Here is a 17,296-nt window from a genome sequence, read left to right as displayed (position 1 = left end):
ACGTTTAATTAATAGAGCCTGCACCGACTTGGTTTTTGTAAAAAGGAACCGAATAACCCGCATCAGGAATACTGATGTACACTTTTTAATACGATCGCCCATCCAGGGTAAAAATGAATTATAATCTAATTGACTGTCCGATCATTACACGGCCGTCCCGCTCGTGTAACAATTCCAGAGTACCCCGCGAAAAGGGAAACGGAAACAAACAATAGACTGCCCGGCGGTCTATTTGTTGCCAGACCGTGCTCTCTATAATTTTAATCAAAATTAATGCTATGAATGGTACTTGTTCTGAAGAGGTGTTTTAAATAATTACTTTTAAATAAGACTTAACACCGCTTCATAACAATCTATAACTTAACTAGTTGTCATATGGTTCGGATTACTTCTTCACTATTCGCATTGTTATTGTTCACTGTAGCTACACTGTTGTCACTGAGTTGATTCTGTTCGATGGCCTTAGTAAGGCCGAAGTCCTAGGTGGCAGCTTCTGCAGTTATGCAGCTCAGGCCCTCCCGGCCGCGTCTGATCACCGCACTTTCTTCGTCTCCCGCCCAACATTACGTCGCCGGGCGGAGGATAACACTTGAAAATCACTTTCTCTGACTCGACTGTAACTTCTTCGTCCGCCGCCCAGCATCACACCGCTGGGCGGGGAGCGCGTACTTCACCACCACTCCTGTCTCGGTCTCCTCTTTCTCCCCTCTCGATCTTGAATGTCTTTCTTTCTTTCTTGAACTCGTAGGACCTGTCGCCCTACCCCGCACTTATCACTTCTTTCTTTACAACCCCCGTCTGTCAACACTTTCTTTGTCTTTGGGCGCACACTGCGGGACATACTTAGTTTAACGTTCAAATTTATTTGTGACGAAATTTGATTCGTCACAGTAGGTATCTAGGGATTAGTGTATTTAGGAGTGACGGACGTATGATCTTTCCTACCGGCTGCAGCGCAAGGCGATGGGTCAAGAGATATCAGTTGGAAGGTCAAAGAGTCTCCCCAAACCAACCTCTCCCGAATCGTAATCGTTGGTGGGTAGGCACATTCTGAAACACACCGCATAGGTGAAGCCGGGTACCCCTGCTAAGTCACCAAACGTAGCGAACCACTTGGGGTGACCTGTGGCAGAGGTGTTGGTTACCCAATAAATGTGACATGGAAAAATAACAGTAGGTACTTTAAATAAGTAATGTATTTTATTGCATAACTGGAACGGGTTGTTCCCACAACTTGTTATTGATTTCGACAGCCCGATCTCTTCAAGATCTATTAGCACTCCTTACTCTCCTCAAAACGACTCTCCCCACAGTATCTCCAAAGATGACAGGCCCGAGAGAAATTATTTCCTTGTTTCAATTGTTTTCAAATGCACTTTTTACATGGAGTTTAGTGGTTACTACATAACTTTCATATATTTACATTGTCGTTCAGAAATAAACATTTATTATAAGCGTAAGTTACAATGGAAAAAATACACCGTACGAAGAAAACTCGTGTCATCGTTCATAATCATAGGGACGGGCTGTTTCAAAGGGACGGGCTGTTTCAAAGAATTTGAACAATCCATCAATTTTTAAAGTTAATTATCAAGTTCTGTGAAAGTTTTATTCAAGTTCTGTTATTATTTCAATTTTGTTAAGTAACTAGCCCATAATGATATATTATAGTAACTGAACTTGAATAAGACTTTCAAAGATCTTTGAAAATTAACGTTGAAATTTGATGAATTGTCGAATCTTGAAATTCGTATATTTCGTTTATATTCGTTGTGTATATTTCTTTAAATATACATTTGCTTGACTTTGAGGTTGTGTTTTTTATGTGAAACCCTTATAAGAGTCCCAACTGCTGACAACTGTCTGGAGCCAGTGAGACTATGCCATCCCCAGGCGGGGTATGTTGTTAGGCTGAATGTAATAGATTACCTGGCTATTACCAGATCTCATTACCAAACACTGCCAAAGCCATTTCATGAAACAATGTTTCAAATCTGAATGGAGGTCTCTCACCGGGCGATACTGAGAGTATCTTCCACTCTCGTGTATTTATTAAAAATATTTTTTTATGAATTTTTTTAAGGTTTTTAAATAAGTAAGTACCTACTCATGACAATATGAACTTCTACCGATCAATAATGATAATACATTCATTTAACAAAAACATTTTCGTTAAAGAAGAAAAAATACCGCAAAACATGTGCAAAGCTTTGAACGAAGGTCGATAGACCTGATAGACCTAATCCGTGAACTTCATCGGATCAATAATGATAATAACCTCATTTTTATTACTGCACAATGGCATTCAAGACATGTCGATTATACTAATTCTCTTTTGTATTGTTTTCATATCGTTTCCATCGCCATGGAATGGACTAGTAACATTGTATGTACAATCCAATCGATAATTTTAATTCATGTTGTGAGCGAAGCGAACAATTTGCAAATCTTGATGGTTAACCATGCAATGAGAATGAATTCCAAAAACTTTTTTTACTTTTAAAACTACATTTAGCGTCTCCTAGAGGCTTGAGTTATGCGCCTCGGTTTTGTACTGGTATTTGTTTTTGTTCATACATAAAAAATGGCTATTAACTCTATTTTTGAGAGGGAAAGGAAATAATACATGATTTTTTAATACTTTCCGACCGTCCGGGTTAAGCCTTCCCCACAGGAAAAACTAAACCCTTCCACACACTTTTCCACAAATGATCATCTAGTCAATCCACATTATGCAAATCCAGTAGATATGTGAATTAACAGTGAATTTCGCTCCCCAATATTTCTAACGAAACAAGAAGAATTTGCTAATACTCGCATCTTCAAGTGTGTTAAAGTTGAAATCAGTTTATGAATTCATAATTCGATCAATTAGTTTTCTACATTGGAGTGCTTGGTGTTAAATATCGTGATTTAAAATATAACAAAGTCCAACACCGTAAGCAATACAGATAGTTTTTGACATTACCTCGTGATTGGTCAATACTGTTGTAATCTGCCTCGTGATTGGTTAATAGTGTTGTCATCTGCCTCGTGATTGGTCAATAGTGTTGTCACTTTTGACGACTTTTAAAAACATCAACATGAAAAACACAAGGGCGAAGCAAAGTTCAGATGCGTGCTCTACAAAAACCGATCAGAATATCAATATCAATGTCGAACCACTCAATAAAGATGATTTTCAACAATACACCAAGTGCATCGATGATAAACTCGAAAAACTGACGGCAGCTCTGGAACATAACCTAATTCAAAAATTTAGTGATATAATTACAAGTAAAGTGATAATGGAATTTTTTTTTTTTTTTTTATTGGTTTTCAAGTTACAATCCCGTTAAACTTCAATAAAGCAGTTTGTCAACAGGATGTTAATGATCAATTACATACATACACACATAATATTATTACTATAACTATACAATTAACACACATAAATTAATATAAACTATCTCTATTTAGTAACCATTGTTTCAGTATATATCTTAATCTATTTGTGGAATCGCAATTTTTTATATTAATGGGTAACATGTTAAGCATTTTTGGCACGTCAAGCATTTTTGGCAATTGAACTCAATAAAAGAAAAAATTGTCATGCTCGACGAAATAAAGACCTCACTGGATTTCCTATCTACAGAATATGATCGCTTATGCAAAGAAGCCAAAGAAAATTCCGCAACAATAAATAAATTATGTGTCGATAACCAACGTCCCCAAACAAACAATGATATTTTTACGAAGAAAATTGATTCTCTTGAACAATTTAATCGGAAAAATAATATAGAAATACAAATGGTTCCTGAGAAATCTAATGAAAACCCAGTGAACCTGTTTAAAAAACTTTGTTCAGCAGTTTCATTCCCAATTCGGACGGAAGAGATATTAGCTTGTCATCGTGTCCCTCAATCAAACAAAAGTTCCATTCGACCTAAAAATATTGTAGTGGAACTACCTAGCAGCTATACCCGAGATGCTTTACTGTCTGCAGTAAAAAACTACAATAAGAAATACCCAAATTGCAAACTCAACAGTGAACATCTGGAGATTACTGGAAAAACCCCTGTTTATGTATCGGAACAACTTACTCCCAACAATAAAGAACTTCACGCCGCAGTACGTCATGCAGCCAAGGAAAAAACATTAAATTCATTTGGGTACGGAATGGGAAAATATTTATTCGAAAAAATGAGAATTCCCCGGCAATATGGGCAAGTAGCAAAGACGTGTTAGAGAAAATCTAATTTCTGCATACATATACACATTTCTACATCCCTCTGACAATCACAATGGAAATGTCTTTATATTATCAGAATATAAGAGGCATGAGAAGCAAATTAGATCAAATCTCTATAAACACTCTCTCCTCAAACTATGATGTTATATGTTTAACAGAGACATGGCTAAATTCCTCAATTCAAGATGCAGAGATACTGGATAAACGATACACTATTTTCAGACAAGACCGAGAAAAACTAACATCCAGAAAGAAAGACGGAGGGGGAGTTTTAATAGCTATCAAGAAAAACATTGTAGCCTATCAAATATACGATGAACCCTCAAATATTGAACATATTTGGGTAAGAATTAAATCAAACGGATCAAATAAAAAATTTACTAATATTTGTATAGCTTATCTTCCACCAGATATTGCAACTGACGCATTTACTAATTTCATCAACAAGTGCCAAGATATCTGTATTAAATCACACATCAATTCTCATACATTAATATTGGGAGACTTTAATATTCCTTCCATTGAATGGTCAGTTAACGCCAACAATGATAGTAATTATGTTGAATCATTTGGTAATCAAAAATCTTCATTGTTATTAGAATTTCTACATTTCTCTAACTTACATCAGTATAACTATACAAAAAATGTTAACGGTAGAATACTTGATCTAGCTCTCTCTGATTTTACGCTTAATGTTCAACCTGCCCTCGCTCTTTCTAAAATTGACGTGCACCATCCACCAATTGAAATGGATCTAACTATTAATACAATGCACAATCTTAGTGATAACCTTGAAGGTCCTTTATTCAATTTCAAGAAAACTGATTATCTTAATTGTACCAAAGAATTATCCCTAATCGACTGGACCCCAATGGTAACACTAAATTGCAATGAGTCTCTTCAATTCCTATATAATAGCATCTGGCCAATTATAGAGAAACACACACCAAAAAAAGTGAATAAAAACTATCTGGTATAAAACTATATCCTATCTGGTATTCCAGTGTTGTTATCCATCAAATCAAAGAAAAAGACAAACTTAGAAAAAAATTCAAAAAGTTTGGGAATCCTAGAGACTATGATAGTTTCACAATCCTACGATCAAGGGTCAAAACTGGAATTCACAAATGCTTCCAATCTTATATTAATTCTATCAAAGACACTTTACATCATAGTACAAAACCACTATGGACTTATGCTAAATCAAAAGGTATGACTCACTTAATTCCTAAAATAATGCACTTAAATGAAACTGTAGCAAACAATGGTCATGAAATTAGTGAACTTTTCTCAAATTACTTCTGCTCTGTGTTTAATACAAATGATGTATCAAATCAACATGTAAATTGTGATTCTCAAGAAAGTACCTACTCGCTCAGTCATGTCGAAATTTCAAAGACTGAAATATTCAACGCTATGAAATCACTAAACTCAAACAAAGGTCCAGGTCCAGATGCCATTCCACCATTATTTATATCAAACTGTGCTAAATCTCTTGTTTATCCTCTTCATGTTATATTTCGTAAATCTCTTAAAGAATGTGTTTTTCCTGATCTTTGGAAAACAGCACGTATCACTCCTATCTTCAAATCTGGGAATAAAAGTGACATCTCTAATTATCGCCCAATAAGTATACTCTCATGTTTTGGAAAAATTTTCGAATCCTTAATCTATAAAAGCATTTTTACACATTTTAAACATATTTTAAGTTCTGTTCATCATGGATTCGTATGCAAAAGATCCACTACCACAAATTTAATCGAATATGTAGATTTTTTATGTACCAATTTTGACAAAAGAACACAAGTAGATGCAGTCTATACTGATTTCCGAAAGGCTTTCGATAAAGTCAGTCATCCTCTTCTGATCCAAAAACAAAAAAGAACAGGTTTCCATGGCAACCTCCTGAGATGGATTACATCTTATATCTCTAACAGGAGTCAATATGTACAAGTTAATAGTTATGAGTCCTCTCCCAAACTTGTCACATCTGGTGTCCCTTAAGGATCCCATTTAGGACCACTACTCTTTATTATATTCATAAATGATCTAACGGCAAAACTTTTTTGTAAATGTTTACTATATGTGGATGACTTAAACATTTTTCATCCCGTGAATTCACAAGAAGACTGCAAAACTTTGCAAAAAGACCTCCTCACATTGTCTCAATGGTGTATAGATAATAACATGGAATTAAATATTAGCAAAATGTAATATCATCTCTGTGATCAAATCCTAAAACGAGTAGACTCCATTAGAGATCTGGGAATCTTACTTGACTCGAAGCTAACCTTCAGAAACCATTACCAAAACATTGTCAATCAGGCTAAAATGCTCGGTTTCATCACCAGAGTCACTAAATCATTTAAGAACACCAGTAGCTTCAGAATCTTGTACTACTCATATGTAAGAAGCATCTTAGAGTACGGCTCTGTGATTTGGTCACCATATTATGCAATTCATAGCAGGAAAGTGGAGTCCGTTCAAAAAAAATACTTAAGAATACTAGCTTACAAATCTGGAGTACATCGGAATCTCAGTAACTATGCTGAAAGACTTACTCACTTTAAAGAAGTCTCACTCGCCAAAAGAAGAAACATATCAGATATAATCTCTCTGTTTAAAATCATTAACAATGTATATGATTCATCTTTAATTAATCAAATTAACCTTAATATAAGACCGAAATCCACAAGAAACCCTGTAACCTTTTGGATAGATACTTGTCGTAGTAATACAAGTTTTTTCAAACCAACATCGAGAATGACTCGATTGTATAATAGATACTGCAATCTTCTAGATTTAGATATATTTTCAAACTCAATTAATACCTTCAGAAAGAACTTACACATACTTATACCTGATGATCTCCTCACTTAGAGCCATTTTATTATTTCATTTTCTTTACCAATCACCTACTTATGCATTAGCTCCACTATATATGATTCGTGCGTGCATATGTGTATATATTCACTTTTTAAGATGTCTTCAAAAACTAGTATTTACCTTATTTTTTGTGTTATTTTAAAACTTTTACATGTTACATGATTTAGTTTCTTGTATTGTATCTCTACAGTAACTCTTTTAAAATAACTTTTTTTATATTTAATATTGTATCTTCACTTAAACCATAGAAATAAGATAAAAATACTTATAATACCCACACTCAGGCTTCGCCTTCGTGGGATTTTTTTTTAATTATGTACATTTATTTCAATATTTTTATACATTTTTCAATATTTTATGTAACCATGTATGTATAAAAAAAAAATTCAATAAATAAAAAAAAAATAAAAAAATAAAAAAATAAAAATATGTTTGCATAGAATATGCGTACAGTGTACACACTTTTGAGTGTGTTTGTATTTAAATTTGTATGTACGCATCTATGTATGTGTATAAGTATGTATGTATGTGTATTTAAATGTATGCATGTATGCGTATACATATTACATATATATATAATATATTAATAAGTATGTAAGTTTCTTCCTAATAATTGATTTCGATCCTCCTTGTTTTTATATACATTCTTGTAATTAAATTTATTATTACTGTAACTAACCAATTACTATTACACAAATAATATTGAGATGAATGTTGTGCTCACCTATAATTAGAAACATCATTATAACCATGTATAAATGTAAATTACTGTTAAAATTATGTGATGTATTCTGTTGGCGAGCCAATAAATAAATAAATAAATAAAAATAAATTATATAAGCATAATAAATACAAAAAAATACAAGAACAACACGTCAACTCACCAGAGATCAAATGGAAAAATAATTCACCGACTCCAGATATTTTCATAACAGAGGGTTCGGCTCGGTAGAACTTCTAATTGGACCTATAAATCCTACTGATCCCTCAATATAAATATTTAAAAAATCTTTCGTAATCCTACATGTATTTAAAATGACTGATTTTTCTAAAAATTAAAAATTCAATTATATAAAATGTTTAATTATTTAATTTTTTTTAAATAAAAATTATTATTTTTATCCTTATTTCTATTAAGCTTTAATGAGGACTGTTTTTTGAAACTAATATTTATTTATTTATTTTAAATACAATTCAATTCCCACAATTATAACTAAACTGACTTTTTTGGCATCCTGAAAAACGACTTGATTTGACAACTCGTTGATTTTTTCGGCTTGCAAATATTATTAAATGTTATTTGGGTACCTTTCAATTAATTAATTCAATTCAAACACGTGAATAGATTTCACCATCCTCTATCTATAGCTTATCCATAGAATAATATATTAAAAAATGAATACTCGCAATAGGTTCAAAACTCGGCTAACTTATCAAAAATAATAAAGCCAGTATTCGAAGGTTAGAGTACCGTAGAAGAACCTCTGACTTTATAAATAAATAAATCGGAAAATTATCTATCTACAATATATATTATCTTATGAATACGTTAGTTGAAAATTATTAAATTAAAAATTCATTATTATTATCACTAATCCTAAAAAAAATCTCATTTCACTTCTTGTAACGGAAGTATTACATTTAACAGTAGTTAGATATTAAGTACCTATAGGAACGTCGAGGATTAGCTGCAATAGAGGTCTGGGGGTCTAGCACAGTGAAATCGATAACTTTACAAAATCGGATCGTTAGGCGTACTACCGACGATTTTATACCGATCCCTAAAGCTTTGTAATACGATATTGACAAAATCTATGGTCAGTTTGCGATGTTCGCAAGCACGGTAAAAATATGATTCCGACAGTCGGTAGACAAAACCCGCTGCTTTTAGCGAGGCCTCCAAGGTGTCAGATAAGCTCTCAATATGCAAGAATTCTGGATAATGTCGTTCGTCATGCAAAATAACTGGCTAATTAATGAATGAGGTGAACTAACTAAGCCCTTCGTAAGTTGAAAGAAATCGTATACACGATCCATGAACGATCGAAACGAGATCAATTGATTCTGAAACATCAAACATATTAGTTAATTGGGATTTTTGAATTAAAATACTAACCTAAATATGCATTGCCAGTCCGTATTTACTGTTTGGCATTAAAAAGGGAGTTCATTAGTTAATTAGAGGTTTTTATTCACAACTTAGTTTATTGGTTAATGAAATCTTTGGCCATAATACGAGATACGAAACAAGTCTGAATTTCCTCTCTCCAAGTTCGAACGGATTTAATAGATCGCATAAATGACGTCTTTCAATCCTACGAGCTTCTTTAATCTGCCCCGTTCATTAATAATCCATTAATTTTGCATAAAGAAAGATAATATTTATAAAAAGTTGCATATGTCAACAGTTATCACTATATACCAGCTGACAGACAAAGAGCCACGTTAGATTTGGCGGGCTTTTGTCTGAATTTCTTATCAATCGTTCACCGTGCTAGGGAATATTGTTAACTGACCATAGATCACGAATTAGGTTAATATCGTATTGACATAGGGTTCTGTCGATCGTCCGTGCTAGACCTTTTTTTTTTAATAATTTCTTTATTCAGTTTGTTTTTTTTTAATTTGTATTTTACAGTGCCTTACAAAACTGATTAGTATTCAGTTTGATTGTAAGAAATCTCTCATTTTTACAATTTTTCAAAAAACATAATGAAAATTCGAACTAATTTTATTTAAATCTTTTTTAAGTACCTCTTTCCTTATTAATACATATATTTTATCTTTACCTCCTACAGCCAAAACGATAATTTTACGATATCCAATCAATCTGGGTAGCTGCCGATGATTTTATAAAGATTTGCCGAGCACGGTCGCGCTTTTGATAGCGAGACTGATATTGACAAAGCAATAAACAATAAATCGATATACGCTGGCAACACTTGATGTATTGTCTAGGATTTGACATTTGTCATACAGTTACGTAAAAATATCAATAAATTGACAATTTTGAATTGAAATACTTACATAAATTAATATGCAATGGCAGTCCGTATTTACTATTCGAAATTAAAAAGGGAGTTAATTCTTTAGTGCGGTCTTTGATTCGTTAATAAGTCGGTAAATTAGCATAAAAATTCAAAAGGATGTGTATATTGACAGTTAACCAAAGCCTATCTGATACTATGGAGGCCGCGCTAAAATTAGTCTATCGGCCGTCGAAACATTTCTTATCAATCGTTGAACGTGCTCGCAAATATCGCTAACTGACTATAGATGACGAATTTAGTCAAGATCGTATTGACAAAGGGCTTCATCGATCGTCCGTGTTAGAGCGGTACGAATACGTTATGGCTCAGTCAACATAGTTCCTAACTAGGCAGTGCCTGTTCTAAGAATCTAATCATGAAAGGATGGTTTTTACTAAACTTGTATATTGTTATTTTTTTTTCTTCGGTACGTAATATCAAATTGATTTTTTTATTATATTATACTCATTTGCATGGCATATGAACTTTGCTGTCAAGTTGACTATTCCAAAGCGGAAATTCTTCAAAGTTGATTTATCAACGTTCCCTCATTCCATTGTTACGAATGAATAAATAACTAAAGTAATTTTATCTGTGCCTACATCAAAACCCTTCTTGTTCGTTTAATAAAGATAACATTGTCTGTTTTTCAGAATACAACGAGGAGGTTGGTGGGGAGGAGTGGCGGGGGCGGGGGCGGGGGGGAGCCCTGGAGGGGCGCACGCCCGAGGAGACAGAGGCAGCGCACGACCTTCTGTCCCTGGCGCAGAGTCTGCCACCGCTCGTGGCGCCCGGCGTGCTCACCATCCTCAACCCCGTGCCCTGCCCCGAAGCGCAGCCCGACCCTACCGTCACCTGCTACGCCACCCTGCACAGCATGCCCGCCAGGTTCTTTGTCTTCTCTACCCTTTCGCTCGGCTGCGAACAGACTCTCCCTCACACCATCTCTGAGTACTCTTCTGATGCCGAGAATAACAACCCCAACTCTTCGAGAACACCTGAGAAGGATGTTGAAATCCCCAAGCAATTTGTGATTGAGGAATCTAAATCCTCTACAGGTTACGAAATAGAAGTTTCGCCGGAAACGGATTCAGGATCTAAAAGTGGCTCCGAACGAGACGAGAGACCTGCCGATGACCAGTCCGGCCAGTCCGAACCAGAGGAGGGGTCCGTTGGCAGCGCGAGCCGCCAAGCAGGCAAGTACGCGTGCGTCGATTGCGGGAAGCGGTACGCCACCTCCAGCAACCTGTCACGGCACAAACAGACGCACCGCAGCCTGGACTCGATGGCAGCCAAGAAGTGCATGACGTGCGGCAAGGCGTACGTGTCCATGCCGGCGCTGGCCATGCACGTGCTGACGCACAAGCTGTCGCACGCGTGCGGCGTGTGCGGCAAGCAGTTCTCCAGGCCCTGGCTGCTGCAGGGCCACCTGCGCTCTCACACGGGCGAGAAGCCCTACGGCTGCGCGCACTGCGGGAAGGCCTTCGCGGACCGCTCCAACCTGCGAGCGCACATGCAGACGCACTCGGCCGACAAGAACTTCGAGTGCGCGCGCTGCCACAAGTCCTTCGCTCTCAAGAGCTACCTCAACAAGCACCTAGAGTCCGCCTGCTTCCGAGAGGGGGAGCTAGACGAAGAGACGATGGACGTGGAAGTCGAGTAGCAGCAGGGGTTCAAAGGTCGTTTCTGAATAAATTTATTCCAAATTAGAAGTCTGAATGCGAAAATAAGATTCTCTCTCTATGAGTCAAGGTGCGGCCTCACGGTTCAAATTTCGGCAATAAAAAGCAATACTAAGATGTAGCGTTTCGGGCCGCGATTAAAGTCGCGCTCGATTAGGTTAGATGCACTTAGATTGAGCTTAGATTTGATGAAAATCACAAACGCAACTAAGGCAATTTTAATACAAATCAAGAATAACTTGATAAACTATTTAAGAGAATATGTATGAAAAATAAGATTTAAATGAAGTGCGGAGATAAGTAACAAGAAGGGTCAGAAAGAGATACTATTGGATAAATACGAAGAATAGAATTCGGAGCACGACCGTAATACTGAATAATGCGAATTATCAATTAACCTTTGGACGAACTTCAATTATTGCCATAATACTCAGACCCATTCTGCATTCGTCAATTAATCAAATATCAAAAAGATAATAATTATTTATTACATTTGTAACAGAGCTTTTCATACTTCGAAAATTAATAGTTTTAAGTTGATAGTAATATTATTATGTATAAATCTCGACCAAGAAATTAGATTGGCCAAATGAAGCAACGAATATTGCAGTTTCTCTATGTTCTTCTATACACCTGTACAAGTTAGTCCGCCGCCACTCCCAACTGGTTTCCTTTTCTCTCTCAAATGTGCAAATTTAGCGAGGATGTCAATTTTAGGAAGTAATTATTAAGAGATTGGAATGTTAGATGTGTTGCATATATATTTTAATATTATTTGTAATAATGAAATGTTTAATTATTATTAAAGTTCGCGACGAAAGATCGTTAAAGGTGCATTAACCCCAAGTAGTGTATAACGTTTATAACAGTCAATACAGAGACTGAAAACACATACATGATATGTTTGTGATATTGTGATATCCATTGCAATTAAATACATCGCAGTAAAGTGCGATGTTATATGGTTGTCTTCTATTCTTTGTGATGCGTTTTCCCGAAGACAACCTATTTTTCTCTGTGCGCTCTATGTCGCTTTAAATGATGGTTTCCTTTAGCTCATTGGCACTGGAACGTTAATTACCTTACCACGAATATCGTAGACTTTCTATGAATGTTTCGTTAACTGCATCTACTTTTCATAAGCTATTTCAACAAACAAACACAGGCAGCGCCGCGCCCAGTCTTGGGAGGATTCTGTTTTAAACTTAGACGTAGGACATTACTGCCAGCATTCGAATAAACCTAATTATACTTATATTATATAAAGTGAAACAAACCTAAAGGGGGAGGTAATGAATAATGATAAACAAGATATTCACTGCCACAGGAATGTTCAAATAATCATCATTCGTGAGAATTGCTATACGTAATACGGTGTTGTTCCGCTAAATATAACCTATTTTCCACTGGTACAAATAAGGACAATTGAATATTTTAAAGAAGAAAATGATTGCCAGAGATTTACCCCACATTGTACATAATATCCAATCAAAGTGTATATTTTCTGAAATAGGGTTCTCTAAAACGTCTAGCCCTTTACATTGGTCTTGATCATGGTTGACGTTAATACAAACTGGAGCATAATATAAATTAATTTTACAGAACTAACATTCATAATTGATAATTAGACATCACTCATAAATCAAACTCTTCGTTGACATTATTATAAAAACCTAGAAAATTATTGTACATACACAACTAACTAGAAATTATAAATAAATCTTTTGTCGTCGTCGAATACACAACGAATTTTTTTATGTTTAGGTATGTTTTTTGGAAATTATTTTCATTTAAAAATTATTTATTTTCAATTATAATCTTATTACATTAATGAGATTTTCAGAAACACTTTTGACATAGGTGCAATTATAAAAAAATAGCAAAATGCAAAAATGGTTTCCTTTGAGTAAAACGTTTTGTGATTCAAACTCTAGTCAATGCAGTAGGTTTTATGTTATAATCATATTAATTTATTTATCTAGTTAATGATAAAATAATTGATTTATTTTTATCATTTTATTTATTTTTTGTGAAATTAAAACTAGTCATCTTTTATGTACTGCAAAATATTTTCCTAAATTATTCGTAATATTTTTTGTTGTATGCCTTTAATCAAAGCAGGATTTTTATTTATGTCGAGGCTATCCAAAAACATCTAATAGTTATGTGTAATTTATACACTTTTTAGGTTATATCAATGTAAATAAATACGTATGTAAAGGTACCAGAAAATGAATAAATAAAATAGTGTTTATTTCTGATTTTGTGTAAAACAAATGCTTCGTATTTTCAATTAATAATGATAGTAAAATAGTATTAAATTAACCACTCCAATAATAAAGTACATGATATTGCCCTTAAAATTCAAATTATTATATTATATTATACAAAACCACTTCGTAAATATTTGTTTCTTATAACTTTTCATATTGTAATAAATTTAAATGTTTTCATTTCAAGGTATTCAAGCAATTCTATTATATAATAATATGTTTTTGTTATTAAAGAGTTAAAGTCAATTAAAATAATATTTTTATTCAGAATATACACAACAATGCATATTATTATAGGCCTCGATATTCTTATTGCAGATACACGACACAGTATGGCAAATAGCGATGGGTCGTAACTCATTTTATTAAGAGTGGGAGTCACGGTACAATTGTCATGGTACGACTCAATTGAACGGGAGCTGTGAGCTCAAAGCGTATATGGCTCCAGGGCCGGCCCCATGCGGGCGCAATTGCGTATGAATTTGTATGCATGTATGTACGACTCCTGGCACTACGAGGAAAAAATTCTAGGTGGTTAGTAGATGTAGGTATATATTTCCAAGTCCAGATGTGGGACTGTCAAATGCCGTTCTAGTCTGTGGATATGTAATGATAATATCTCCTGAAAAAGAATTACCGTTCAATTGAGCCGCGGTACTTACGGTTTACCAGGAGTCGTATGAATACGGCTCATCAAAAAGAGCTACCTCAATTGTGCGGCTCGTTTATGAACGACTCATCGCTAATGACAAATACTCGTTATTGTAGCAGAAGGAAACATAAGGTTCTACCGCTGAGAGCTCTAATGTAACTTCTCTTTCTGTTGCGTGCTTCGCACGTGAGACAGAGAGAGAGGTTATAACGTTGTTAGAGGATGATTAGAACGAGAATGGAAATCAACCGTTTTAAATAAAGTAGTATTAATTAGTTGGGCTAAAATCTAGAATGGCACTTGCAGAATTGTTGAAATATTCTAAAAGAATTTCAAATTTACTAAACTTCTTATAAAGAACAATAATATTTATGCCAGAAAGCGTAAAGCAAATTAGAATACATAATATTTATTATTATGAACAAAGATTTATCACAGCCAATAAAAATTAAAGTAACTAGTCAATTTACACTTCAATTATAATATATGATAATATGTATTTTACAAAATGATCCTATAGCACACACATACAGACATTTTTTGTATTGTGATTTAATGATGACTGTAGAACTCACATGCAATGTTTGGAATGTAAATATATGAGAGTATTAGAAAGGTAGGATGGTATACAGTGTATACAATTCTAATGTAATAATATGCAATAATGAATTACTTTCTTTCAGTGATATTAAAGAAGGATGAAAATAATGTTTCCGCAAACAATTCTACGTTTTATTAAGTATGAATTATTTATATTCACCAATTACAGAGTTTTTTTTATTTAATAATATATACCTACATGTATTCCATTTTGCAACAATTTATAAACAGTCTATTGTATTTAGTTATAACTGTAAAATAACCTATGTAATAATGCTGTTATTGTTTCACAAAATAAAGATAAGTAGTAAAAAAATACTTTTTCCCCTACTTTCTACTGCACCAACCATTTTCAGTTCTTCCCCAAACATAATAACTTTTTTCCCGATTAAGCAAAAACTTAAGGGTAATATTATATATTTATACTTTGTGATAGGTACATCACTTATTAAAATATAATATGTAGACTTCCGACCGTGTTTCGCTTAACTCAGTAAAACAATGACAGAGATAGATACAAATAGAAGAAAGGAAGGAGGAAGGGGAAACTTTCAGCGGGGATTCGGAACAAATTAAATATAGGACTTGTAGTGTATGGAGTAGTCGCGCCTTTATTGTGGAGAGTGAAGGTAGTAACTCAGTAAAGTAATACGTGATCTTGTACTGGTATTTATTGGGGAGCTGTTTGTAACAAAAGAGACATCTCGCAAGCATGCTATCTCGCTTGCACTTACACACATTAACACAAACACCACAGGACTAACCAATTATATGGAAGCCCCCGAAATCTAGAAAGCCATTGATAATAAGTCTAATATAAATAACCGAAAAATTTAACCGATATCCGTAATTTGGTTAATTAATCCCCTTTGTAGTATGTTGTATCTCTCTGTTATATTATATATATGAGTTTAACCATAGTTAGTTGAAATATATGCCCAACGAAAGTTGAGCTAAGCGAAACCCAGTCGTGTATTTACAAAGCCTAAACCGTTTCAGTCGAACAATGCGACTGCAATGGTGTAGGGTTTTATGTGTAGGGGCAAGATCGTCTATAAAGCCATTCCGTTTCACAGTGTCACGGCGATGGCAATAGTAATGGAGATAAAGCTGTTGTGTGTGCATTTATTTTGTTATTTAGAATATCTATATAATTTTCAGCGATGATGACCCGCCAAACAACCCAATCTCAGCACACTCTGCTTTCTTCAATCACATTCATTGTCTCATATATACAAAATACAAGTCTGTATCTACTAATTCAGTCGTGGCGACGGACTATAATACAATCAGGCATCGTTTCTCAGCAGGGGTGCAGGGACAAAAATTAGTATTATTGATTTGTTAAGAATCTCTTTTAAGTTTCCTGATAAACTTTTAGTAAAAGACGAATATAATATTATCATGATGTCGGAAGACGAGTTCGTAAAAATCCTAATATTTCTATAGAATATAAATTATGAAAGTAAATGTACAATGTGCGAGCGGCTAAAACCCAGAAACGAGTACCGGTACGATGAAGGGAGTTATATGGTGTGGTAGTCCTCTATCCCCCATCAATGAAGAAGTTTCTGAAGGGCGTGCTTTTGAAGATATAATAAATTTATAGAACATTCTAGAGAGTATTCGAGAGCATTTCACAACATTCCAGAACATCCCGGAACATTCTGGAATGTTCAGGAATAGTCTGGAACATCCGGGAACATCTTAATATATAAAAATTCATCCTGATTATATTTGTGCTCGCAAAACTCGAAAAGTAGTCGACCGACATCGGTGAAAGTATAAAAATATGTTGTTATTAGTGCCAGGAATACTTAATGCAATATTTCTGCACCGTAATGAGATACAAAGTCGAATTGGTGTAGGTCTTTAATAAAAGTGGGCGGGTGGATTTTATTTTTATGCATATCTACAATTTTATATCAAGACTGATGAAATTT

General features: G+C 34.5%; 1 protein-coding gene across 1 annotated transcript in view; it reads left to right on the top strand.

The window, feature by feature from the left end:
- LOC149412475 (uncharacterized) overlaps positions 1-13,669 on the top strand; it is a 67,124-nt gene extending 53,455 nt beyond the window's left edge. Inside the window, exon 4 of the mRNA XM_089645786.1 lies at positions 10,800-13,669. Coding sequence (XP_089501912.1) covers positions 10,800-11,809 — 1,010 coding nt within the window. The 3' untranslated portion in view covers positions 11,810-13,669. The remainder of the gene's footprint in view (positions 1-10,799) is intronic.
- The last annotated feature ends 3,627 nt before the right edge of the window (positions 13,670-17,296 follow it).

The sequence above is a fragment of the Hesperophylax consimilis genome, chromosome 23 (genome assembly GCF_061612785.1).
Source record: "Hesperophylax consimilis isolate HC1 chromosome 23, BYU_Hcon_1.0, whole genome shotgun sequence".
Taxonomy (NCBI): domain Eukaryota; kingdom Metazoa; phylum Arthropoda; class Insecta; order Trichoptera; family Limnephilidae; genus Hesperophylax; species Hesperophylax consimilis.
Note: the sequence above shows the minus strand (reverse complement) of the source record. Positions and strands in the feature narration are given on the sequence as shown.